This window comes from Vigna radiata, chromosome 10 (assembly GCF_000741045.1).
Source record: "Vigna radiata var. radiata cultivar VC1973A chromosome 10, Vradiata_ver6, whole genome shotgun sequence".
Taxonomy (NCBI): domain Eukaryota; kingdom Viridiplantae; phylum Streptophyta; class Magnoliopsida; order Fabales; family Fabaceae; genus Vigna; species Vigna radiata.
This window is the reverse complement of record NC_028360.1, coordinates 14,967,411-14,994,702: the sequence shown is the minus strand read 5'-3', so window position 1 is coordinate 14,994,702 and position 27,292 is coordinate 14,967,411. Positions and strand designations below refer to the sequence as shown.

At 30.5% G+C, this 27,292-nt stretch overlaps 3 protein-coding genes and 1 long non-coding RNA gene across 4 annotated transcripts; 2 read left to right on the top strand and 2 right to left on the bottom strand.

Annotated features, from left to right (window-relative positions):
• Positions 1-1,945: 1,945 nt before the first annotated feature.
• On the bottom strand, positions 1,946-3,395 carry LOC106774888. The gene is made up of 2 exons (XM_022786923.1): positions 2,854-3,395; positions 1,946-2,727 (listed from the first exon to the last, which is right to left on the bottom strand). The coding sequence occupies exons 1-2, from the start codon at positions 3,272-3,274 to the stop codon at positions 2,210-2,212; spliced, it is 939 nt and encodes a 312-aa protein (XP_022642644.1). The 5' UTR covers positions 3,275-3,395; the 3' UTR covers positions 1,946-2,209.
• Positions 3,396-6,847: 3,452 nt separating this feature from the next.
• Positions 6,848-10,205, top strand: LOC106775721. Its single transcript, XR_001376829.2, has 3 exons — positions 6,848-7,069; positions 9,695-9,796; positions 9,888-10,205. It is a non-coding gene; the product is annotated as an uncharacterized LOC106775721 (long non-coding RNA).
• A 7,578-nt stretch (positions 10,206-17,783) lies between these two features.
• Positions 17,784-19,641, top strand: LOC106775720 (umecyanin). The gene is made up of 2 exons (XM_014662875.2): positions 17,784-18,174; positions 19,122-19,641. Exons 1-2 carry the CDS (start codon positions 18,000-18,002, stop codon positions 19,478-19,480), a joined length of 534 nt encoding a protein of 177 aa, XP_014518361.1. The 5' UTR covers positions 17,784-17,999; the 3' UTR covers positions 19,481-19,641.
• A 319-nt stretch (positions 19,642-19,960) lies between these two features.
• On the bottom strand, positions 19,961-26,364 carry LOC106775719 (transcription initiation factor IIF subunit alpha). Its single transcript, XM_014662874.2, has 9 exons — positions 25,990-26,364; positions 25,719-25,877; positions 25,032-25,177; positions 24,588-24,955; positions 23,275-23,390; positions 22,608-22,745; positions 21,694-21,906; positions 21,072-21,287; positions 19,961-20,378 (listed from the first exon to the last, which is right to left on the bottom strand). Exons 1-9 carry the CDS (start codon positions 26,158-26,160, stop codon positions 20,286-20,288), a joined length of 1,620 nt encoding a protein of 539 aa, XP_014518360.1. The 5' UTR covers positions 26,161-26,364; the 3' UTR covers positions 19,961-20,285.
• Between the last annotated feature and the right edge of the window lie 928 nt (positions 26,365-27,292).

Here is a 27,292-nt window from a genome sequence, read left to right as displayed (position 1 = left end):
AATATATATATATATATATATATATATATATATATATATATATATATATATATATATATAATATGCAAAAAGTACCTAATATACCAAGAACTTTCCACTTCACGGATTCATAAAAAAAAAAATCCCTGTACATTTTTAAAACTCGTATCCTATCCTAAATCTAATAAATTAACTATTTCTACAATTTTCAGGGTCTTACGGTTAGTATTTAGCTTGTGTTATACACATTAGAAATGTTTATTTTATGCAATTAATATTTAAAATACTGTATTTAAAATAATAATTTTTGTAGAGTATTGTAAATTTGAGGAAAGAATGAACCAATTCATTTGAAAGAGATAATTACAAAAATCTGTGTAGACATCAGGGGATTGCAAAGATTAATTTAATGTTTTAACTATAATTGTGACAGTATCTTTAATTTAACATTATAATATATGATTTAGTGGATTACAATGGATATATTAGTCTTAAATGTGAGGAATTGAAATGAAATTTAATATCAGGTTTAATTACATCGTATTTTTATTGGTTGATGCGGAATTCATTTGTGCGTTAGCTATAAATGTAGTAGCGAGAGACCATTAAAAAAAATGAAATTCGATGCCTAAAATATAATTTTCAATTTAAAAGTTGAGAAAGATAATTCAAATTTTAGAAAATTATATTCTGATGTAATGTGATATGATAATAATCTTGACGTGCAGTTCAGTGACGGATCTAATCTACTAGTACGTGTGGGGCAATTGCTCCCACTAGGATTTATTGTTTACAGGATTCAATCTATATTTCTTAGACGGGTTTTTCTTTTGTTTTGACACGTTTTCTTTTTAACATTGTTTTTTAGTTCAGTTAATTTTACAAATGATATATGTTATCCTTTTAACATTTATATTTATACTTTAAATTTGTTATAACATTTTTCAGATTTTAAGATAAAATATTATAATCATATTTTTAAACCTAATTTAATTTCACAAAATCAACTTAAAAACATATAGTTTACATCCATTTATATACTATAAATTAACTTTATTTTTATTTTTTAATTGAACGTGAAAATTCTTAACATCTTCTAGCCATTTTATTCTTTCACCTATTGCATTTTCAATGATAACTAGATTGATGAAATTAATATAAAAACCATTGGTAAATAGTTTTTGTTAAATATATATGAACGGATTATTTAGTATAAATTTCACTCCTTCAATTCAACCCTATTCTGTAGTGGTTCTAAAATATTTAGAGAGCATCACTTAAATCAACAAATATGCCATGTTAATAGACTTTTTTTTTTATATATAATAAATAATAGTAATTTGTATGTAGATTTCATACACGAGCTTTTCTTCATTTAAGAAAAGGTTTTAGAAATAAACTGATCACAATGTTGAGAAAAAAAAAAGGTTTTTTTTTTTTTCAAAATTAGTCTTTTTGCCTTTGGTTCTTGTGAAATTTTAGTCGATTTTGGTTAACTTGTTAAGAGATTATTTGGCTTTTAACAGGTATTTTGTCGTTCGAATTTTAAATTGTCAGATTAACAACTTCACTATATTTTCTAGTTGAAGACAGGTATTTACTTAATTTTTTTTTTAATAAAAACAATGTTCACCACAGTATTTTAGTGGTAAAAATTTCATCAATAAATGGTGTCATTAGCTGGAGACTATAATTGAAAAGTGGTACACACTGTATATGGTTCACTCACACAGTTGCTTCGAGTCAGACTTTTTAACTTGTTTACTGTAATTGGTAAGATGAATATGAAGAGAATTGAATAAATTGTGAATATTTGATCCATATTGTCCGATGATGTGCTACTGAGTTATATATTGAATTCATTTTGGTGGACCACTATGCATAGGGAAATGAAGGCAAACCAATAAATGTCTCTGAAAATAATGTGCTAAATGAAAATTGAAACTGATTCTTTACATTTACTGCACAATGTTTCTTTTAACATTATCTTCTCAAATAAATAGAAGAAATGCTTGAACATAGCAATGATAAACTTTGCCAGAGCCGTGCTACTTGCCCAATCTATGGTCTACCTAAAAGACAAAAATATGCCAGAGCCGTGCACCAGAGAAATTGTTCTCAAGCACTTTTCTGGTTAAAGACACTTCACATAATCATTCATCAGCTCTCAAGTTCATCCATCAATAAAAGAACAACTTCTATACAACGAATACTATGAATGTGACTTCAATCACAAACCAAGGTTATCGGAATTAAAGACAGCTGTCAAATGGCTGATTCTGAAACCAGCATTAGTGGCATAATCACCATCCCTGCAATTCAGCGTTTTCAGAGGTAGCACTTCAAATCCAATAGCCCTATTAGGAAACAAGGACTCAGAAGACAAAGGTGGCGATGCCCCTTTAGTTGCAATTGCATTAGTTGTTCGCTTGTAAGCACTGAACCACTTGGCTTGCATGTACACATTTCTCCTCCATGGTGGTATGTGCAGCTTCATTCTTTTCATGGAGTCCTTAATAGCAGTGCACATTAGTCTCACAACCTGTTTAAGCTCATCCACTTTACCCACAAATATCAACGGGAAAACATCTAGCAAGGCAGAATATTGATTTGTGGGACGAGCTATTTCGAATTCTAAACCAAGCCAAATTTCAACCACATAGCGTTTTCCCTTCAAATTCACATCAACATACTCATAATTACCAGCTGTTAATCTTCCATTTTTCTCCCACTTCGATTTGCAGAGCCCTGCAATTAATTCATCAAACCAAGTTCCTTACCACCAACTTCATACAATTAAAACCATAAAAATAAAATTCTTAATTCAAATTTGACGATAATTTAAGGACCAAAACTGTTTGCTATAATACTAACCAGCGTCAAAACCTTTTTCCCTCAACCGAGACATCAAATGGCGTTTGGAATTGTTACCAACAACTCCACATGCAACTTCAACCTCTCTCCTAATTCTTTCTTTTGCGTCCCTTTCATCCTCGTCGTCCTCTTCGTTTCCAGAAAACAAACTCCGCAACATTTCCATCTTCTCCGAATGAGAGCACTCGGTTTCCTCAAGCTGTTCCTCGCCGCGATCTTCCTCAAAGTGAATAACGCCACCCAGCTCTTCTTTCTCTCCCGTTGTCTCGTTTTTCTCCATGAAAGACTTGACGAGATCAGACAAATCGGTTAAACTCTCCGGCGAGTGCTCGCTCCCGCTGCTCTCGCAGAGCCTCACACGTGCCACGTCAGCATCAAACGCCGCTGCCACTCTCTGAAACCTCACGGGAATCCTTGCCATGTCTGAAAAAATATGATGCACCCCTTTCTCTGGTCTTCACAAGGAGCATATAAAGATAGGAAAAAGAAAGCAATGGTGGGTGTTACACTGTGTTATTGTTACATGTGACGTTGAAATGTCGATATTGTGTCCACATGAAAGAAGAGGGAAATGGCATCATTATTTATACATAAATGCTCAGCTGAAACAATGGAGTTTTTTTTTTTTTTTTTTTATAAATTAAAACTAATGAATGTAGGCCAATTATTGAACTGGTTTGGTGAACTTGGTCTTAAAAAGCGTCCCGGTTCAGTAGTAACTGTTGTTGAAGGAATGAACATTGGCACACTGCTTCTTATCAAAGAAAATTAAGCACAGTCAAAACTCAAATTATTTGCATAATTACATGAAAAAAAAAACACAATCTAGAACTTGTAATATTTTAATTTAAAAATTGATGTTGAAAAATCTATTTTTCAATTAAGTACAAGAAGCGCTAAATTTTTATTGAATATTTTTTAATAATCAGTTTATTTCATCCATGTGGAGCTACATCGGAACAATATTAAATCGAACATTAATAAAGATGTAGTTTCAGTCAATATAAGCAAATAATTAAATGATATATATCTTGCGTGTAAAGATTTATCCCTTATTCGTTTTCATTTTTTGATTGCGGAAATTTATTATTTATCGTCAAAAAAATGTTTTAATTTCGGGGCAATAGCTATATTTTAATAATTTTTATTTTTTAATGATATAAATTTGTTTATAAAAGTTAATTTAATAAGAGTGGTGGCAACAATGCAAAATAAATATTTACAAAAATACATTAAAATATTGTTCACATGACTAGTAATTTTTTATTACTTTTATAATCGATACTTATATTAATAACATTTAATAGGCTATTCAGTATATTCTGTAAGACTTTCCGTGTACCCAAGTAAGTGTACTAATTCCAAGTTCTTTAAAATACTACTTCTATGATCCATCAAGACAGTTAAATATATTATTGGAGCTTCGCCACTTTATCAGGATTTTGTCTTTCTGAGAATGTGTATTAAATCCGATTGAGTAGAATTTTTAAAAACTAGTCTCAACTCTTTATTTTTGAATATTCTAGGAAAAATATTCTAAAAATGTACCAACGAAGTGAATATTTTTAATTATGTTTTCTTATTTATTTATAAGAGATTCAAATATAATCTTAACCATATTTTTCTAGTCAATGTTTTAAATCGAGTATACATATTAAAACTATTGAATACTAATTTACCATGTTCATTTCTTATTATATCATCTTATAGTAAAATATTTAATACTTTTAAGATATTCAATTTTGACTATATCATTTTATATTAAAATATTTTAAAGTATTTTATACAATTACATCGTATTTAACTAGTATAAGTATAAAATTATTTCAATAAAAAATTCAAATAATTGACACTTTTACAATTTATATATTTTCCTTGATTTGATTCAAATTAAAATATTGATTTTTTTTAAACAAAATATTTTTTTTTTCAACTGTAAAATTGTGTATGATGGATTATTCAGTCTTTTATTTAAGAAAATCATCCGTTCCATTTAGATTTGTTTCAATGAAAAAAAAAAGTATTTTAAAATAAGATACTCATGCATGCATCTCTACCAACAAAGCCTATTAAAATAATAAAGAAATAAAAAAAATGTTAAAAAATAAAAAAAAAATGCATTATGAAAATAGAAAAATAATAAAGTGGATAAAATAATTAATAAAAGAGAAGATAATAAATGCAAACGTATATAGTAATAAATAATAATAATAACAATGATAATAATAGCCATATAAATTTATCTTTAATCACATAATACTAATTATTTAATTATAAGTGTAGAGCTGTCAAAATAGGTTACAAGGGTTGAAAAAATTTTATTTTTTTATGTGGGTCAGATTTCAACCAGCTCATGCGGGTTGAACTCGTGGTGAACTGGGTTGGCCCACCAACCCACCTACTTAATTTTATTTTATTAAGATTTAATTTTAATTTTATAAAAAAATATTTATTATTATTTTTTGCTTGAAATAATTATTTAAGTTATCTATTTTCAAAATTAATTAAACATGGAGTGAAATTTTGAAGTGAAATTTGTTTAGATTTAAATTATAGAAAGTTAATAATTTTTTTTATTTAAAAAAATTGTATTTAAGTGAATCAGTGAACCAACCCGTTTACCCACCAACCCGTGATGGCTAGACCGGATTCAAATTTTTCTGACTCGCTAATAAAGGAGCAGAGTTGGATTGACTCATTAAATAACCAACCCGTGGTGAGCCGGACTGGATCGGGCCGGATTATCTGTTTTGATAGTTCTGTATAAGTGTATTTTTTGTTTTAGAAAAAAAATTATTATTAATTAACAAATACAAAGAAAAGAAACCACGTAGATGAATTGTGATCCTCAGCGGTTGGAATGGACGGACCTTCGAAACCTTGCCCACTAAGTGAGGAAAAAAAGGTGGGCCCATTATCTACACTCCGCAATAAATTTTTTGTAATCGTTCTATTTTGTTTTCTGTTTTATACGTCTCTGGGTTTGAATTAAGCTGCGACGCGGAAATTTGGCGCCGTTGTGCATGCAGGTGCCTCTTTGATTTTGTTTTTTTTCTTTTCCTTTTATTTTGATGTTTTAGAGCATGAAAATGTTGTGTTGTGTTGAAATGTGACCAGGTTCACTGAACCTGAACTAAACGTCCATATTCATTGAATCAAACACAGATTTTATGAGATCATTTTAATGTTGTATTGTATTAGACATGATGAAGATCAAGTAGGATCTCTCCAACAAAGTCATATTAATGAAAAATTGATGATTTAAGTTTACTTAATTTATTCAATTAAATTTAATTAAAAGTTTGAATTTGGTTTCATCAAGTGTTATGATTTAATTAAATTTATTTCTATGAAAAATGTTAATCCTTTTTCAATTTAAGCAATTAAGTTTTAATGGTTTTAAAAAATTATCAATATATGTCATTGGGGCTTCCTTCCGGAACCCCGTTTTTCTTTCTGCATTCCAAATTTTCATTTGATGTCCATTATAATCCTATGGATTTCAAATTTCAGTTTCGCGAATCTTTGGATTTTTTTGAAATTTACTTCTGGATTATTTTTTTCAGAATTTAAAATCTGGATTTTCAGAGATTTCAATATTTGGTTCTTGATTTTCAAAAACCGCATTTCGAGATCTGTCATGGATTTTTTTCATTTTGCAATTCGATTAATTTTTTTTTAAGATTTTTCATTTTTTAATTTTCTCGGATTATGAAATTTGGTTCTCGAATATATAGATTTCGAAATCGCTTGAAACGTTGCGTTTTGGCAGCTGGAAGTTGGTTTAATTGAGCTGCTGGTCTGATGAAAAAGAAATAGAATTGGGTCGCTGATGGGTTGAAGCCCACTGAATCAAAATGCTGCTGATTGGCATTTGGGCTGCTGATGCTGGAATTGGCTGCTGAGATGTTTAGCCTGCACTTTATTCAGACCGGTGCCGTTTTAGTCTTTGAAGATTAATTGATACGCACCGTTTTGCTGCATCTGCTTGAAGTTAAGGCAAAGTTGCAAATTAAGAGAGAAAGTGGAAGAAAAGGCTCGAAGGTTTCAAGCGAGAAAACCCTCGAGGGTTCAGTGAGACGCGAGAGAAAGTGGAGCTCTAGGGCTCATGCCACTCACTTATTGAAGCTGAACCAGGGAGATCGAACCGGCGAAGAACGACAACCGTCCGATTGAATTGAAGAAAGCGTCGAAGAGAGATTGATGCGTCGTCGAGGTTTTTTTGTTTCTTTTCTTTTTCTTTCATTCTTTTCTCAGACCCTATATAAAGGGGTTTTTTTCTTGTAAATAGACTTGGACAGAGACACTTACACAGACTCTTAGACACACTCTTTGACACTCTCTGCAATTTTACATTTCGCTTTTAGCTTAGGGTTTTGGTTTTCGTGCTTTTGGAGCGCACAACCACGGGGTGACAGCCCGTGATAGCTCCGATTGTGCGTTTGTTCGGTACATTTTTGTTCTTGATGTTTCGTGCTTTGTGATTCTGTCAGTTTTGATTTCGTTTTAATGTTTTGTGTTCTCGTGTGATTTTGTTTCTTGTTCATCATTGAAAACGAGTTGAACTCGTAGCTCTGCAATTTTATGATTCCTTTGGAATCAAATGACTCCAAAGTGAGCATTAATTTTCGAGATGTCTTCTGGAGACAGAGTGACTTCAACGAGAAAAAAAAAATATTGTTTATAGCTTCTGTAATTTCTTGAAAACCTGATTTGGACTCTGTGACTCCACACTGTTAAAATTACATGACTCCATAGCGAGCATGACATACCGAGATGTCTTCTCGAGGGAGATGAGTCTAATAAAGAAAAAAATATTGTGAATTCAATTCTTCTGAGATTACTGTTTTGCTTTTGATTAGTTATCTTGCTCTGTTTCAATTCAAAATCTGTTCTCATTTGCTTTCTGGTGATAGTTGGACTAGATAGATTTAATTTTGGTACTGCTTATTTCTGATTGATTTCAATTCTGATTTCTTGAGAGTTTAGTATAGTTCAATGTATTTCAGATTTTATATTGTAGTTTAGTATATGCATACTGTTCATTTGTAGGTTTAGTTGCATCATTTAGATTTTGCATTTATAGTTTTTAGGTTCTGTTATTAGACAGTAGCAATGTTTAGTAGTTTAGGTCCTTTCTTTTGCATTAGTTTTTTAGTTTAGTTTAGGTTTCATATTAGAATTTTATTTTCTTTAATTCTTTACTGATAATTTCTTTGTTTTCATTTAATTTCAATTGTCCCCACCTAGTTTAATAGTAGATTATTAGTAAATAAATACAAGACTTAACCCTACACTTTAATCTTACCCTATGCTACATTAGTGGGGACCAGTTCTTTGTTCTGCCTTAGGTGACTAAAAGGCAGTTTATAAGTTACTGACCCTAGAAAATAACTCATGGGTTACCCAAGCAGTTCAGCCCATCAATTCAATATTTGGTTTTTAAGATAAAGAATTGGGAAAAATTCGTGCTCAAACATATAATTCATGAGTTCACATTTACAGTTTAGTGTGCATGCTTGACTGACCAACTTAGAAGTATTATATGGGAAAAGTTGCAGAGCTTCTGCAACATGGAAATTGATGCTTTCTCAACAGGAGACAGACAAGTCTTGCGTGTCTACTAGTCTATTACTGGTTTTGCGCACTGTCAAGTCCATCAACATTCAAACAAGATGTTCTCATTAACTAATATTCATAATCTTTTTTTCTGACAGCATTTTCTAATAGACTGCTATAACATAAATAAACTCTACTAAATACACTGTCTGCACCTGCCCTATAACATATTTTGGGATTCAAAACTCTCAATAAATCATGCACATACAGCAAACTTATGGTAACGAGCACTGAAAAGATATATGAATTCTATAATCCTAGCTATACCCAAGGCCAAAATAAATACTTAAAAAACTGATTTATATGAAGCCTATATTTGATTCATGGAAGCATTCGGTTTTGTTTTTTACTATCTAAGCAATATGCTCCATCATGTAAGCAGATGAACAAGTCACAACAATGAAGCAATCAAGGTAGATACTACAAAAGATGGACATTATATAAGAACTCCAATAAAACTGAACCAGATTTAACAGAGACATAACAGTTTCCTCACATCTCCAACATTTAATGATGCATACCCCCCTCAGCTGTTGCCTATGCAATATGTCTATTCTGATTAATTATGGCATGCAATTTCATATCAGATAGGTCATCAATTCATAAAACTAATCAGAAATAAAATGACAATATACGCCACCTTTTTCATCAAAAAACATAATGAACAAAGAATGCAGAGATACTGACCCTTCTCAACATCATCATCATCTAGATCATGGTCCCCTCCCCTTGGACCTTCTTCATCATCATCACCGGCTCTTTTATTAAGTCCAAGTCTACTCTTCCTTTCGGATTCCTCGTCTTCATCCTCCTCTGTTGATTTGAAATAGTCTTTGTTAATTTTTTTTTTAATATTTTAAGAATAAATAAACAAAATGATGGAGGAAAGAATACCTAATCATTTTTAAGTACTCAACAAAACAAAAAATTAATAACAATTTAATTAAATAAACTAAAATTCATGATATATTTAAAACTTAATTAACGTTAAGTATAGTTGACAAGCATAAATGAATGATATATATAGATTAATATTGAAATTCTAATTTTTGCTTTTTAATTAATAATACTAATAACAAATAATTATGGTAATTATTATTATTATTATTATTACAATGCATTTGTTCATACCTGTAGTTGGGAAAATAGTATTTGTTGTAACCCCGGTTTGAAGTGAAACGAAACCTTCATTGTATTGCTTCCTCGCGTTTTGAAATTTCAGAGTGGAATGGCGTATGAACATCACAAACCTACGCAACCATGGATCAAGGACGCACTACCTGTATTGCTGGTTCTTCTGATAGCAGTGCATGTCCTCGCTATGGTCATTTTTCTCTCCATTCTTCACTCTTATTTTCAAATAAATGCCACCATTTGTATCCCTAATCACTCTTTGTTCATTCGATTTATTTTAGGTGTATTGGATTTATAAATTAGCCATCCAGAAACAGACGCAAAGGAGAAAGGCTCACTGAAGGGCAAGGTCCGTCATTTTTGAACCCTAATTTACCTCTTACAAAAAGCTTAACCGCTGTAGAATGTCCTTAGTCTTCATTTTACTGGTCTTGTTTGATAATGATCGCAACAGTTATCATTTCACTCAGTGCAAAATGGATTAGATTCATACGCAGCATCTTAGTGTCGCTTCCACACTTGTTTACATTGTTGGGATTTTAATTTATGGTCTCTTGTAGAGCATGTTTTTAATTTATTTATTCGGATCTTATGATCAATTTTCTCAGCCGTTCCTGTGTGATGTATACCTCTGAATTCTGATTTCTCAGGAACAAATAAAATCTAGTGGCTTTTTAACTCAGTAATTACTATCGAAGACTAGTTTTTCTTTCCTGTATATGTTCTTTCTTGCACGGCCTCTTTAAAATTACCAGTGCCTATCTTTATAATTCCCTTTCCCAATTGGACAGCACGAGCATGTTGGTAGAAGTAAAATGATTATCCGGTTCCATATTTAGTGCCTAATACATTTTTCTAAACTTGGGTGAATGTGTATTGTTTAATGATACAAAACATGTGTGATGGAATCTGAACTATACGCATGTTATAGTACTACAGGAAATTTCAATATTTGGTTCTTGATTTTCAAAAACCGCATTTCGAGATCTGTCATGGATTTTTTCATTTTGCAATTCGATTAAATTTTTTTTAAGATTTTTCATTTTTGAATTTTCTCGGATTATGAAATTTGGTTCTCGAATATATAGATTTCGAAATCGATTACAGATTTCTCGAATTTTGAATTGAGTGCTGGATTCTTTTTTTGGATTTTAAAATATAATTAGGAATTTTTCTGGATTGAAATTTGGTTATGGATTTTCCCAAATTTTTAAGTCTGAATGAATTTTCTCGGATTTTAAAAACAAAATTTCAAAATCCAATTCTGAATTTTTCGGATTTCAAAATCAGGTTCTGTATTTTCATAAATTTTCAGTTTTGAATTTTTTTTTTTACCAAAATTTGAAATTTAAATGTGAATTTTGTTGTTTACATAACAAGATTATGAGTTGGATTTTATTTTGCCAAATTTGGAAATCTAATTTTTGTGAATGCAAATGGGACGAAGTAAGAGGAGATGAAGGATGAGGTGCAAATGGAGGTGTTGTGTTGTGGCAGCACTCAAGAGTCTCAAATAGGGTTTTAAATCCTAGTGAGAGTTAAAGTCTACAAATTCTAGGCGTAATTTAGGAATATGAGATAGTTTGGGAGTGCATGAAGAAATTTGTGGCGTGCAGAAAGAAGTCCCATGTCATTGTCATCAGTTTATTTTGGACTTGGTTGCATATTTTATGTAATAACTCACTTATGTGGTTGTTATTTTGCCTGTTATTGCTTTAGGGTAAATAAAAAAGACGACTCACCAAAAGTGAACTGGTTGAAAGAGTTAGGATAATAGATGGTTAAAAAAAGATAATGTATTTCGAGGATTCAGATCAATAGCTGCAGCATCTGATCGACGTTAATCATAACTCACTCACATCTTCAATACATTACCATTATTGGTGATTTTTTTGTTTGCTTAATTGTCCATTATCACCTAACTTTAGTTATGGATAACTAACTATAATTAACTAATCATGATAAACACTAACAAATAACATTTATATAAAAATTAAATTTAAACTTAATTTAAAAATAAAACAAAATTGTTCAATTTTAAAAAATTTAAGATTAAATTGAAAAAAATAATAAATATAAATATTCAATTGAAATGTTTTTTAAAAAAGTAAAACTTTCTTAAAAAGTAGAAAAATAAATCATAAATTAATATATTATATATATTATTAACTATTTAAGTAACATAAAAGTAATGATAAAAAAAGTTAATTGAATAAAATTAATGAAAATTATGATTTAATTGAATAAAGTCTAAATTCACATTAAAAAAAATTGGATGACAGGAATCAAAATACCTTATTCTTTTCTCTTCATTTATTTTTTCGGTTCTTATTCACTTTTTAATTAATCTAACAGAACTTCAGAATGAAAACTAAATGCCTTCTTTCGGTTTCTTTATAGATATTTCGACATTATTTCGTTATATCTTTTTATTTTGTATACATTTTCTCCTCAATATCTTGCATGAAAGGAATGTTGAGGTTTCAAGAGAAAAGATCTTTGGATAAATTTAATCTTAGGATAAAGGAAATTAATTGGATTGTGTACCTGCACTCCATGTTTATAAATATAAAATATACTTTTGACAAATATAACTTTTATATATATATTAAATATAAATGTTTAGTTTTTTAATGACCATTTTATTTTTATAATATGTAACAAATGAATATAAATGTATGATATGCTATTATTATTCTTAAAAATATTATAAACACATTTCAAATATATGTACTCTGAGTGAATTTTAGAAATATTAAATGAGAATTTGACATTATTGGTGTGATTGAGATTTAAGCAATATAAATTGTATTCGTGTCGATGGAATTGAGACTCTAGAATAAGAAGATTTTTCTTTGAACAATTCAATCACCAGGTATTTCAGTTCAGATATGAAATATGTTAATTTTAGATATTATTCTACAAATCGTGATGTCTTAAAATATTGCTTGATTTCATTTCTACGACAAATAAATAATTGATTTATTGTATTTATAATTTCACGTTAAACTTCGTATGATCGTGATTAATATTTTATATGTTGATTTATTATTTTAATAGCCTACTCTGTTATTTTATGTTTTTTTATATCTATCCTATGTTGTGTCAGAAAATTTTTAATCTTCCTTTTTAATATATATATATATATATATATATATATATATATAATATTACAAATATATGTGTCTGAGTGTTTATCTTATACATTTAATTATTTATGCATTTCACATATATATTATTATTATTATTATTATTATTATTATTATTATTTGATAATTTGTTTGTTACGGTAACTATTTGGAAAGTTAAAGTCCTGAATCTATGATCAGTAAAGTAAAGGGCGGAATTTTGATATCTTGTAATAGGAAATTGATTATAAAAGGTTTAAACTCTCGGATTTTCTTGGTGAATTTTAGGTGGATTCTTGTTTTTCCAACTATCTCAATTGGATCTATATAATTATAAAACTGAGTCAATTAAGTTTCATCGGTTAAGGTTAAGTTTGTGTAGACGATGTTAAATTTTAGATGTTAAATTTTAGTGACGTGGTCCACACTTAATATGTTGATGTGTGCAGTTTGATTACATAAAATTTTTATTTAAATTAAGAGATTATGAAATGACAAAATTTAATTGGTTTATGTTAAATTATAGGTTTCCTCTTTGTGATTGGGGTTTCGAATTTGTCTCCAGGTTTCGAATGGAGGTGCAAGCTGCTATGGTTGCTTGAGATTGATGATGGAGGTCGCGATTGAGAAGATGTTCGCAGTCTGTTTCTCTTTGCACATGCGTGTTGATGGTGATGTTCGAAGATGGTGTTCATGCATGGTGGAGATTGCGAATAGGGTGGTCTTTGCAGCGACGACTTCTATTCCGATTGAGTTTTTCGTTCTCTGTATTTTCCATGCAGGTTGAAGGCTTGTGCAGAGCGGAAAGATGATTGCGGGTGGCGCTAGAGCACTTCTGCGCCGCGATGGAAAGGCGGTTGTTTGTTACGGGTTGCATCCTCTACGTTGGCAGCCATGGAAGCGTGACAAGGTTTTGCAATGAAGAAGATGATGCGGCGAAAGCCATTGACGAAGGAGAATGAGGTGAGGGTGTTTCAATGTAGACCCATTGAAAAGTAACATAGATATAAATTGATCCCAAAAAGCTTTCGCTTTTCTAACTTAAAAAAACCACAAATCCTTTTCTTTTCGTTTGTATTTGGCATCTAGGTTTTGATAAAAAAGACCCACTTAAGCTATTGCTTCCAAAAAGAAAAGAATAAAGTGAAAGGCCCCAACAGAAATCTCCACCCTGCACGACTTGCAGGGTAAAAGGATCATCAAGCAAACAACCTCAATTGATACAAATTAACTTTTGTTACAATAGCATTGTTTAAGATCCAATTAAACCTGCCCCCTGCGAAGGATGACGAATGGGTCAAAGGCTTTGAAGACGCTGGAGACAGTGAGGGAGGTGAGGTTTTGGAGACAAATTCCTTGATTCGATTAAGAATAAATTTTGCCACCTCAAAAACTCTTAATTTTAAAAAAATTTCACATAATAAAACATTTTTACATCAACGTGCACCACAATAAAATCTGTTAACACAGTCTGTAAAAACTTAATTAACTCAATTTTACAACTTTATAAATTCAATTGAAATCATTCAAAAAAATTATGATTCACTAACAAATATCAATGAAGACAAGTAGATGATTTAAACGTACCAAAAAGAAAACTATTGACTATTCCCACGCGCCCCTTGCTTTTCAAATATGTCTTCATATTGATTACTTTCACGAAAAATATGTGTCTAATCCCCTGATTTCAATCGTTGTCATAAAATATTTAAATTAATTTTTAAAGATAAAAACTAAAGATTTATTATTACAATTATATATTATTAAAATATGTTTGAAAATTTATTTTATAAATAATTATTTAAAAACCTCTAAAATAATTAAATTTTAAACATGTATTTTAAATTCTATATAACTAATTTTAGGTTTAATAGTTTTTTTGTTCTTATGCTTAAGAGTTTTTTATTTTTTTATTTGTGTTTATTTTATTTAAAAGTAATCAATGTAGTATTTTTTTATAAAATTAATATTGATATTGTTTGAAATATGACTAAGTGTTAGATTTTTTTGGAGTACCACGGAAGTGTGATGAGTAAAAATAAATTAAAAAAACCTAAATTATATGTGATTATTTTTCGAACGAGTTAAATTCGTTAATTTCTTTTAAGTAAAAGAGAAACTGAATTAAAAAATAAATGACAAATCGTATTAAATAAATTCTTTCAATATATAAAAAAAATTGAAGATTATATAAGTCCTTTCAATAAATCAACTCTTCATATTTATTGAACTATAAACTTTGAAGATTAAATTTGAAATTTATGATAACTAGTTTGAACGAAAAATAACCCACCAACACAATAATAATTAATTTGAATTTAACACCACGCTAGCCAACGTGCAGAAATAATATTTTATTTAATAAGTTAACTGAAAAGAGACCTTCATGGCCACACACGTGCACATCAATTACCGGTTTGTTTTCTAAATAATGCATTTTATAAAGAATAAAATATTTATAGTTTTCAGCGTAACTTTAATTTTTTTGTCATTTATGTCCTTTTTCTTTTAAAAAAAAAATTCTTTTAACAGTATTTTTTTTAACAACCACACGTATACATAGTAGTTTGTGATTGATTCGTTTTAAACATTTTTAAACTTAAAATTAAAAAGATCAATAAAATGATGACACGTGTCCAGTTATAAAAAAATTGTCAAAAAATGTTATCAAAATATCATCATCTTTTCTTTTCTTATAGTTGATCTCATTTTTATTTTTGTAATCTTAATCTTTAATTATTTTACTATATGATATTATCTTTTAGATTATAATCTAGTAAGGAATATTTTTATTTGATTGGATTCTAAAACAACCAAGTTCATTTATTTATCCATAATTTCAGTGTTTATTTTTTCATATTTAATTCTTTATGTCCATAGTTCACACTTTTGAGTAATTAGAAAAATTTTCCTAAATTTTCTTTTAAGGGTGTATTATAACTGAAACATAATTAAATATTATAAGCATTAGATTATTTTCTTTTATTTTTTAATTAGCTTGTTAATATCTTATATGCATTGTCTTTTCTTACGAGGAATGTATTTGATGCAATGAAAATCCATGTTGTTCTCATTCTATTATAAAAAGTTAAACATATACACGTATAAGCAACTTTTATTCAACTAAATATTCCCAAATTGTTCTTAAATTTGCGTAGTAGGATGAGACAAACATGAATCCTCATTAAGAGAAACCAAGTTCACTTTTTATTGAAAAATTATAAGGGTATTACATTCATTTTTTATACACATTCTCATCAGTAATTAAACTTCTTTTTGTAATGTCTTATAAGTCATCATTGTTATATAAAAAATTGGATCATATAACAATTAAATATCAATAATACATTATTAAACGGTGAGTTACATAAGAAAATATACATGAATGTTCTTTAATATTACAACAAAATTAAAATTAAAAAAAAAATATTTTACAATTTAAATAAATTTATATATGAAACAATACAAATATCTATATATAATGATTATGAGAGTTGTTGTAAACTCTATTGCAACGTGGGTTCACACAATTTACAGATGATTATTCTTTATTCACTCATAATTTCGATCATTTTGTTGGTACATATGGATGACTTTATCCTAACATACTTTGAATCTTCTTTTATTAACAATATATAATTGATATCTAATTTCTTATCTAAACTAAAAGATTCTTGAATTTCCTTAAATACTTAAGTATTCACAAAATACAAACTTATTAGGATCTTCAATTATTCCATTAATAAGTTAATAATTATCAAAAATTATTTGTAAATCGGTGGGATATAACAAAAGATAATTTGTTATCTTAATTTTTTGTTCAACCAATTATTATGTTTGAAGTTCAATAAGAATGAGAAAATGATATTTGATCATTATTGCGAATACGAATGTTAAAATAATATTTTTATCCTAAATTACAAATTCTCGGAACCCCTCACTTTTTAGTACCCAATAGGCCATTAGTTATATTCCCCCTATCTTGTTACCTTCTTGCTTGCATAATACTTCATTTTATCAAATTTTATTGTACATATAAATTACAAATTTCAATACATTTTAAATTATTTTGAGTTTGTATTAGTTGCACATTTTAGTTTTTGACATTTCAATTTCAAAAAATTTTAAACTAATTTGTATGGAATTATAGTGTTCAGAAAGAAAGATTTCAAGAAATTTATACTAGCAGTAGCATCAACTTATGTTTTTTTTTTCTAATCTAATGATTTAAGAATTAAAATTTGGAAAGATTACTTTCGATATAAAATAGAGTACATTGTATTTTCGGCAATGAATATACAGTGACGATATTATATTTGTAAAAAAAAAAAAACTATATACATTTTTCCTAGCTATCTTTAAAGGACGATGATATTTTGATAATTCTTTTTAACAATTTTTTGACAATAGAACATGTGTCATCATTTTATTGATCGATTTGAATGTTATTTAAAAAAATATTTAAAATGAATCAATCTATATATGTATTGTCAAAAAATTATAAAAAAAATTGTTAAAAGAGATTTTTTTTTTCATCTTTAAACAATAGAATTGTACCTAGCGAGAGATTACTATAATATATAATAGACAATTTAGAGTCTCAGATAAACTTTAATAATATTTTCTTTTACCTTGATATCCTAGGATATTACTATTTGTTTATCGATTGAACTATCTAATTTATCAGATTAAATAAAGCAATTAGATTAGTAAATAAAAATAAACGTAACTTTTTTTCTGAAAATTATTCTTAGTTATTGCTATTTAGACTAAAAACAGTTAATATACAAACATTATAAATTGAATTTCATAATAAAACAATATAAGTATTATAAATAGAAATGAAAACAATGGTATTTTTGAAAAACATATTCATATAAGTGTATTATTAATTACTAAATATTTTCTTACCAGAAAATAAAAGGTAAAAATGAATGTGAGAAAGAGGGTACAATGGTCCATCAGAGGTGAAAAATTCACTCTAATGTGGTGAAGAGATAAAAAGAAGGGTAAATGAGTATGTAAAGAGGTAGATTATTCCATATACAAAATACACACACTGAGCAATTGACAATTGGTTGCAGAGAGTGCGGGAGGAGAGTCACAACTACCAGTCCTTGCTCTGCGTCCTGTGAATTTGGAAGAGTAAGGAAGCTACCTGGAAACTCATTTCTTACCCTGCAAAAAACATTTCTTTATAACCACAAACCACCTTCTATTTTCGTCACCGTCGATCCATCACTCTCTTCCCACGAATTTTGGATAATGAAAATGGGTAAAGGGATCATTTTTACCGTTGCAATGGTGGTCATTTGCCTGGGTGGAAAAGGGGTGGCAGGACACCAGCATCATGTGGTCGGAGCAGACCGTGGCTGGGATCCAACCTCAGACCTTGTTTCCTGGTCTTCTGGCAGGGTCTTCAGGGTTGGAGACCAAATTTGTAAGTCTCGGATTCTTTCTCCCTTTTTCTTTACCAAATATGTAAATCCATTATTTTGTTATGTTTTTTCTTTTTCTTTATATTGTATCTTCCCTACCCATTGAGTTTCAGTGCTTTCTTGGTTGTGATGAAAATGAATAATGATGAAATATGCCCTGTTTTAATTTTGTTTTTTACTTTTCATTACACGATCTGGGTCTTGGAGTTGATTGTGATGAGATTTATGTTATAGAAAAATAAGGAAAAATAAAAGAAGAGAATCGCACGTCAGCTTTCAAAGATTTCGTTTCCGTCTGTTATGTGCGTTCGTTTAACAGGAGGAGCTGAGTGACGGCAGTTCATCCATTGCGTATCTTTTAGGTTTATTTTTTAATACTGGTAGGGTCAGTAAGTGAGAGTATAGACTTAGCTCCTTTTTGTGGTGGGTTTCCGATTTTTTTTTTTTTTTTTTTTTGTGAAATAAAACCTAATGGTTCTTGAAGAGATAATAAATTAAAGATAGAGATTAAGTGGTACAGAATTTGTGGATCAGTTTGTTGCTTTTATTATATATACTACAGATAAAGTAGGTAGCACCTTTTCTTTATGTAATTTAACGCGATACCTTGTTCTATTAAAATTTATATATTAGTGATATAGTAGCATGCAAGGATGAAACGATTAATCACACGGTGACTTCAAAGGTTAAGGGTATTATGAAAAGAATTAATAATTTTCTTTTCATCTTATCATGTAATGTTATTCTCTTATCTTTTATTTGTCTATTTTAGAAGAAGAAAAATGCTAACGAGAAGTTTGTATGTATTGTATTGTAGCATCCCTTGTAAAAAGAAATGTTGTTAGTATGATGAGACATTGAGTTTGTTGTCATTATGCCGTGTTTGTCTATTTTAATATGAGTATGAAAAGAATAACGATGTGGGGATGTGGACGTGTAAAACGAGCAGGGCTGGCATACTCAGTGGCACAGGGACTGGTGGCTGAGCTGAAAAGCAAAGAGGAATATGAGGCGTGTGATGTGAGAAATCCCATCAAAATGTACACAGAGGGTCTGCATTCTATCCCACTTGAGAGTGAAGGAATGAGGTACTTTGTGAGCACCCAACCTCAGAACTGCAAAAATGGTCTGAAGCTCCACATTGAGGTTCTGCCACAGGGCCAAGGCATCACAGACAATAAGTATTCCACCCTATCTGATTTTCAGGCTGCTGCACCCACTACTCCTTCTGCTTCAACCCGTTATGCTCAGAGCACTGTGTTATCGCTCTCTGTTTTGTTTTTCCTCATCATATACCTTGCTTATTGACTGACATCTGTCCTTAGCCTATATGTGAGAACCGCTGATTTTATGTATTATTTAGATAATGTTTTGGGACTTGGGACCCTGGGATGTTATATTTCTTTTAATGCCAGTATATGTCTAGCGCTCTAGTTTAAGAAAGATATTTGTTTTTTATTCTGGTTTCATGAATTTATGTTATATGGAATCTTTTTCAAATGCGATTTTGTAGTGTTCATATTGATGAAACTGTTCTGTGCATTTTCCAATTCACGAAATGTAAAGTAATCATCAAATTTACTCTCAAATATTACTATTTATAAATACTTCTTAAAATAATGAATTATATGAATGATATTCATCAGTTTAGTCCCTGCAACGCAGCGATGCACTTGGCTAACTTGAGATTAATTTAAAAGTATTTTCAGTGCTTTCAACTGTACTCAATAATTAGTAATGCTTGAGAAAGTATTTATAAAGCTAAAAAAAAAGGAAAAAATTGACAGCTTATACACGAAAAATACTGATAAACGTACATAAGATTTATAAGTTGTACAATTTGATTCTTTCTATAATGTTAATAAGAGGTAGATCCAGTTTATTCAATGCGCCGGGGTAATCTCCATATACCCTGTATTCGCATTTGTAACCCGATGAGACCGACTTCCATAATTTCAAAAACAAAAAAGTCTCTTATACTGGATGGGCATTAACTTACTAATATAATCTCAACCGACGGTGCCCAAAATGTGAAGAATATACATGGAGTATCATCTTATTCTCATTTTTATAGCAGAGCATCTTTTCCGAACCAATCATTGGGTTCTACACGTCACTTATCTCTCAGGATAACATAACTGGATCCATTTGCAGTCTTCTGTATTTTAGAGATTCTCTTCAGGATCTCAGCAAATGCTTGCTTATCCTGCATGTACCAAAGAAGCACAAGATTCAGTTTCAACCAAAGATTTAAAAATCGAACCAATGATGCTGTCATGTCAAACTTAGAGCAGTTTAGCCATCGATCCAAATGGATCAGACGAAAATTGCAACTAAATAAAGTATACAAAAAGGTACAAATTAGTATCAGATAAGCATTCTTATCAGAACAAACTTAAGAATAAAACATTTTTATCATAATTTTATTTATTTATTTTTTTAATTTTGAGACCTTTTTAAGAGGCTTAAAGCAATTAATACTAAAAAGAAAAAATTTAGGCCTTTTTTTTTGGAGGCCTAAAACAATTAATATTAAAAAAAATTGAGACATTTTTTTCTTGAAAATCTAAAGCAATTAATACTAAAAAAGTCTTTTTTTCTTGGAGACATAAAAAAGTGTTTTACCTGCTTGGATCCTAAATCACAATTCATTATGAAGATTATTAAAATGCCAGCTCCACAAAAATTAGATGCATTACATATTTTCCAAAGTCCTGGAGCCAATTTATAAGCATTCATTAAGAATTAGCCAGCGGCTTGGGCGGGCATGGAACAGTGAAAACACACTTTAATTATAAAACATGAAACGTACTGTGGACATGGCATGCACAATTTGATTAAAGAACAATAAAGCAAACATGTCAAGTTCAATCGAGGATAGAGCAAATTTATCACTTACCTCTGAAGATCTCAATCTTGCCTTAAATTTAGCTACAAGATCCTGAGTGGTCACTGGAGTCTTCTGCCTTAAAACAGCCCTAATTTCTTCCTCACTCACAGGTCCAGTAGCTGTTCCGGAAGACCCAGGCTTTGATGATGATGGAGGTGTACCTTTGGGAGGTGCACTGCTTTTAGATGCAGACCCATTTACATCTTTGGTAGACGATTTTGGTTCCTAATTTAGTAAAACAACAAAGAATTTTAATGGTAGTCAAAGGGAAACTGTTGGATTAGCATTTAAAAATAAGTTCTTTTGTAACAGAACAAAATTTACTTGATAAAAAAATCTTCTAAAATCTCATCCTATATACAAATCTACAAAAGCCATACGGTGTTTGAATCCGTCATTGAAAAATTGCTTCCAGGATAAAATTAGAGCACTTTTGTCCAAATCTTCGAAAGAAAAGTTTCCCAACTAAGCAGTACCAGCTTTTGCAAAAAAATTGGTCCTCTAAAGTAAGTCAAACACCACAGTAATTGATCGATGTTGAACTTGTAGAAGTTATCCAAGCACCTAACACTTTTACGAAAAGGTAAAGCAATAGGTGTAACTAGCAATCTCACGCAAATCAGTGACTTACATTTTCCTGTTTCACCTTTTTTGGTGTTGCAGTATTTGCTGGTTTTACTTCTTCATTTGATTTTCTCTTTCCCTTTGAAGACTTCGAAGATGGTGTTCCACGAGCAGGTCCTGTTGCTGCTGGCTTTGAAGGGCTAATGTCAACAGGTTCTTCCTTAGGGGCATCCTTCTGCTTCGTAGCAATCACAGGAGGATTGCCAACCTCGTCATCCATCTAGGCAAAGAAATGTGACTCGTTAATCCATGAAAACGATAAGTTTTCCAGGATTCCAGTAAGTACATTGAACGAGAGAGAAATAAAAGTAAAAGATGCTGAAAACTGTGTATGGGCTACACAACATTTTATGCAGGTTGATTGCAATAAATACAAATAATTCTACGAGATTCTAGTCCTACATACATGATATGATATGCCTATAGATAGTATTCAAATAAATATGATTCCAAAAAGATATCACCGTAACGATAACTATTGTAATTAAACAAGAAAACTAGTCAAAATATAAGAGAAGAATACATGTTTTAAGAGTTCATTTAATATGATCTAAAATATTCAATGATAATATTATCAGATATTTCTAACATTATAAAATGGGTTTAAGTCTAACTTAAATTCACAAAAACCAACTTGTAAAATAAAGTTTGCAGTCAATTATATACCATACTTTAACTATATTTCTAGTTAATGTTAGATTTCCTACAAAATATGAAGCAAATTACTCACTTACCGTTGTAGAGAAGTAAAGGGTATAAAATCTATATTTAGGCCACCGCAAAAGAAATTGCAGTTTGTATCAAGTTATGTTAATCCTTTGCATCTTATTAGTGACAAAAGGAACAATTAGCAATTATAGAACTTCTATAAAAAGTTAAATAAAATGGCAAACTGAAAAGAAAAAAGAACAAAAGTCGTACATCATCATCATCATCATCTTCATCCTCTGCGTCAGATTCATTCAGGCCACTAGCTTTCCCAAGCAGCTTCTTCAGCTCTTTCCCAGATTTACTCAGACCTCCCCCTTCTTCATTATCTTCATCCTCCTCCTCTTCATCCTACAATTGCAATTGTAGCTATGATTTAGGAATGCCACAATAACATAGAAACCAAATATGAAAATGTCTTTATCAACTCCAATTTATTCCATGTGTAAACATACTATAATATATCAAAGCATCCCTGTTACCAAAATGACAATACCAGAAAATGTCTGAAAGCATAGCATACTTCCATGTGAAAAGGAAACCAAGGCACTCATGCAAATGAGCAATGAGCAAAGTAAATGCATTAATAAATCCATTTTAATAAAGTATTAAAGTCTTAATCCTGGAATCATAAAACAGGTGATTCTGTGAAGGTTACTTCAGAAATTTTTTTCTTAAAAACTTATCTTTACGTAACCACTAATTCCAATACCTGGTTTTGAGCTATTCTTCCTCTCATAACAAAGGTTAATTAAATATATTGAAAATATAGCATCTAGAAAGTGACAAGAGAAAATGGGCAGTTAACAATATCTGTTTTCTCACAATAATTTTGACCTCCATAATACATCAACTATCAAATATTTGAGTTGAAACTAACCTGTTTTATTTCAGGAGGAGCAGGAACTTCAGGAGCCAACTCCTCCCTTTCCTCAGGGTCATTTCCAACAGCTTCATCATCATCAGTGAATATTTCTTCATGCTCCCAGTCATCACCTGTAAAAGATGTACGAGTCAAAAGCAAGAACTAGCATCTATATTCGTTGAAGTGTCCTGTGAGTTTTCAACAAAAAACAAGCTGGTTAGTCTATGCATGCATAACAAGGGAACCATCTACTGATGCTTTCAAGTTTCAGTTCATGCCAGTTTGAGATTAAATAATCAGATTGTAATTACTTGAAATGATTGAGAAAACATTCAAGTAAATAGATCAATCAACTCAATAGTCAAACTAATTAACCATGCAGTAACATCAGTACAGTGTTACTGACCCTAGAAAATAACTCATGGGTTACCCAAGCAGTTCACCCCGTCAATTCAATATTTGGTTTTTAAGATAAAGAATTGGGAAAAATTCGTGCACAAACATATAATTTATGAGTTCACATTTACAGTTTAGTGTGCATGCTTGACTGATCAACTTAGAAGTATTATATGGGAAAAGTTGCAGAGCTTCTGCAACATGGAAATTGATGCTTTCTCAACAGGAGACAGACAAGTCTTGCGTGTCTACTAGTCTATTACTGGTTTTGCGCACTGTCAAGTCCATCAACATTCAAACAAGATGTTCTCATTAACTAATATTCATAATCTTTTCTTCTGACAGCATTTTCTAATAGACTGCTATAACATAAATAAACTCTACTAAATACACTGAATGCACCTGCCCTATAACATATTTTGGGATTCAAAACTCTCAATAAATCATGCACATACAGCAAACTTATGGTAACAAGTACTGAAAAGATATATGAATTCTATAATCCTAGTTATACCCAAGGCCAAAATAAACTTAAAAAACTGATTTATATGAAGCCTATATTTGATTCATGGAGGCATTCGGTTTTGTTTTTAACTATCTAAGCAATATGCTCCATCATGTAAGCAGATGAACAAGTCACAACAATGAAGCAATCAAGGTAGATACCAGAAAAGATGGACATTATATAAGAACTCCAATAAAACTGAACCAGATTTAACAGAGACATAACAGTTTCCTCACATCTCCAACATTTAATGATGCATACCCCCCTCAGCTGTTGCCTATGCAATATGTCTATTCTGATTAATTATGGCATGCAATTTCATATCAGATAGGTCATCACTTCATAAAACTAATCAGAAATAAAATGACAATATACGCCACCTTTTTCATCAAAAAACATAATGAACAAAGAATGCAGAGATACTGACCCTTCTCAACATCATCATCATCTAGATCATGGTCCCCTCCCCTTGGACCTTCTTCATCATCATCACCGGCTCTTTTATTAAGTCCAAGTCTACTCTTCCTTTCGGATTCCTCGTCTTCATCCTCCTCTCCCTTATCAGAAACATGACCTTCATCATCCTCACCAGTTTTTTTACGGCTTCTCCCTCCACCTGTGTTGCTTTCCTTGTCCTCAAATTTTCCATGTTCACCAAATGCAGCTGCGCCATTATTTGCTACTTTCATCATCCATCTCTGATATCCATCTGCAGTTTTCTTTCTATTCTTCATCTTCTCTTCTGCTTCCTCCAATGTCAATTGCTTATATTGAGCAACCTTGTTAAAGTTGTACCTAAAAGAACATACAACAAATTTCAGAACAGCATTCTTCTGGCCGTCAAACACAACCCTTAACACAACAAGCGTACCAAGAACCAGCAGGAATGGCAACAAATTCCTTCCTTTCTTTCATTAGCAGGTAATATGTAGCCGATTGTGAACCTTCTAGATGACCATGGTACTGGGACTGACCTGTTTCGTCCTCCAAGAGCCAAGGCTTGTTCTTGTACTTCTCCTATGTAATGCAACAAGAAAGATTTCATTTAGAAAAAAAGAATGTGATCTATTACAATTCCCAAGTAATTATTCACTTCCTTCCTTTTTGACTATTATAGATATAGGTATAGATTGGTAGAACCCTTCTCCCCGACAACCATCTATTTAGCAATTCAAGCCTTGGAACCCAAATCCATATTTTCTCCAGTATCGAATATAAACAAAAATAACTGATTCACACTACTTAAGAAAATTATCAAGTAGCCTATAATCGTAATGATTTCATTTAAAAATAACATTTTTACATAATACCCTCTTTTGAAACTTGATATCAGGAATAAAAGAGAGTAAATGGAAATAAAACCTCAATTGATTGAAGAAATTTTAGAGATAATCTCATACGGTCAACTGGTTGAGATTTGCTTGCATTCGAAACTGAAGAGCTTCTAATTTTTCAGCGACCATTTATTTTTGAGAAATGAGATGCTTTAAATCACTCCTTGTAACTAAATACCATGTAAGGAAGAAAATAACTACGAAGTAATGGTAGATTTCAATACCCGCAAAGTATCAGTTATTTGGCGACCGTGCAGTCCTTCCTTCTGCAGAGCCCACTTGTTCTCAGCACTTTTCTTCTTCGAAAAATCTGGTAAACCGGTCATGAACCTTCCAATAAAGTAGTTCTTGTCATTGGTAGAACTTGCACGAACATTGTATTCCTATCACGAAGAACCAGGTGAAATATTTCACCACGTCATGATAAAATGCACCGAGTAAAGTAAGGTCAGAATACGAGAATTCAATAACAGCGAAAGGGAGAACAAAACGCACTCGAATCAGGCGAGTAAGGGTGACACCACAATCGACGCATTTGGAGCGATTCTCGGCCATGGTTTTGCCGCAACTCAAGCACAGAGTCATGTGCTTGCAATTGCTTCCGTAGAGATCCGTCGTTGATCCGCATCCGCTACAACTCGATTTCAATTGCAGGTCCGTCGACATTCTCCGTGCTTCAATAGCAAACTCCAGAGGAAACGTTCACCGATTCCAAGAAACTCACAAATCCTAGGGTTCTTCTTTCACTGAATCCTAGGGTTCTATACTTTGAATTTCTGTTCAAAATTTCTGTCTCAGCTTCAAATGGCAGAATTCCATCGTAATTCACTCGCGCAGCATAAACTGAATGTTCGATTTTGTTTGTTTTACTTTTTCTTTTCCTTTCCTTATTCCTCAAAATTTTAATATAATTTAATCCTCAAAATTAAAAAGGAATAAATATCCAAATATAAATATGTGACACAACCAATAAAATTCCAACATAATCATGACTATCATAATAGTCACTTATAACATTTTAACACATGCAATTAATTCAAACATGTAAAAAACATGACGTTTATTCTTTGAGCAAAATTAAGCAAATTTAATATACAAATTATCTTAATCGATCGTTAAATATATTTTTAGTTTTTTAATTATCAAACTATTTTAATTTAGTTTTATATTAATTAATTCAGCCTATTTTTAATTACATTAGTTTTGAAAAACAAAAATTTATAATTTTCTTAAAACAATAATGAAAGTATACGAAAATTTAAAAGAACGATTAAATTTAAAATTGTTCAATAATTAAGAGATTAAAAATATATTTAATCCATTTATTTTTGTTAGATAAATTTAAAATTATTAACTAAATTATCACAATCTGTTAAGTGATTATAAATTACTTAGGTAAATTAAATCTAAAAATCTTGAATTTGTTTCAGTTGAAATTTTTGAATTCACTGAGTTGTTTTTCTTGTTTGAGCTTCACTTGGCAAATCGCATATGAGAGAATTTTTTATCTCAAATTCATATTCATTAAGTGAATAAAAATCTACTGAATAAATTAAAAATTTTACAATTTTTTTCATAATTAGTTATAAATACAACTTAATATGCATCAACAAAAATTTAACAAGAATCAACTAACACATATAACACACAAAATTCACACAATAACTAATATTATTATGATTGATATTTACAACTTAAATTCAATAATTTGGCATAAAATATAATTCAACCAAAGCAAAACACATTTAAACAACAAATTAAGTCTTTCAGTAATTTTTAAACTTCAACATTAACATAT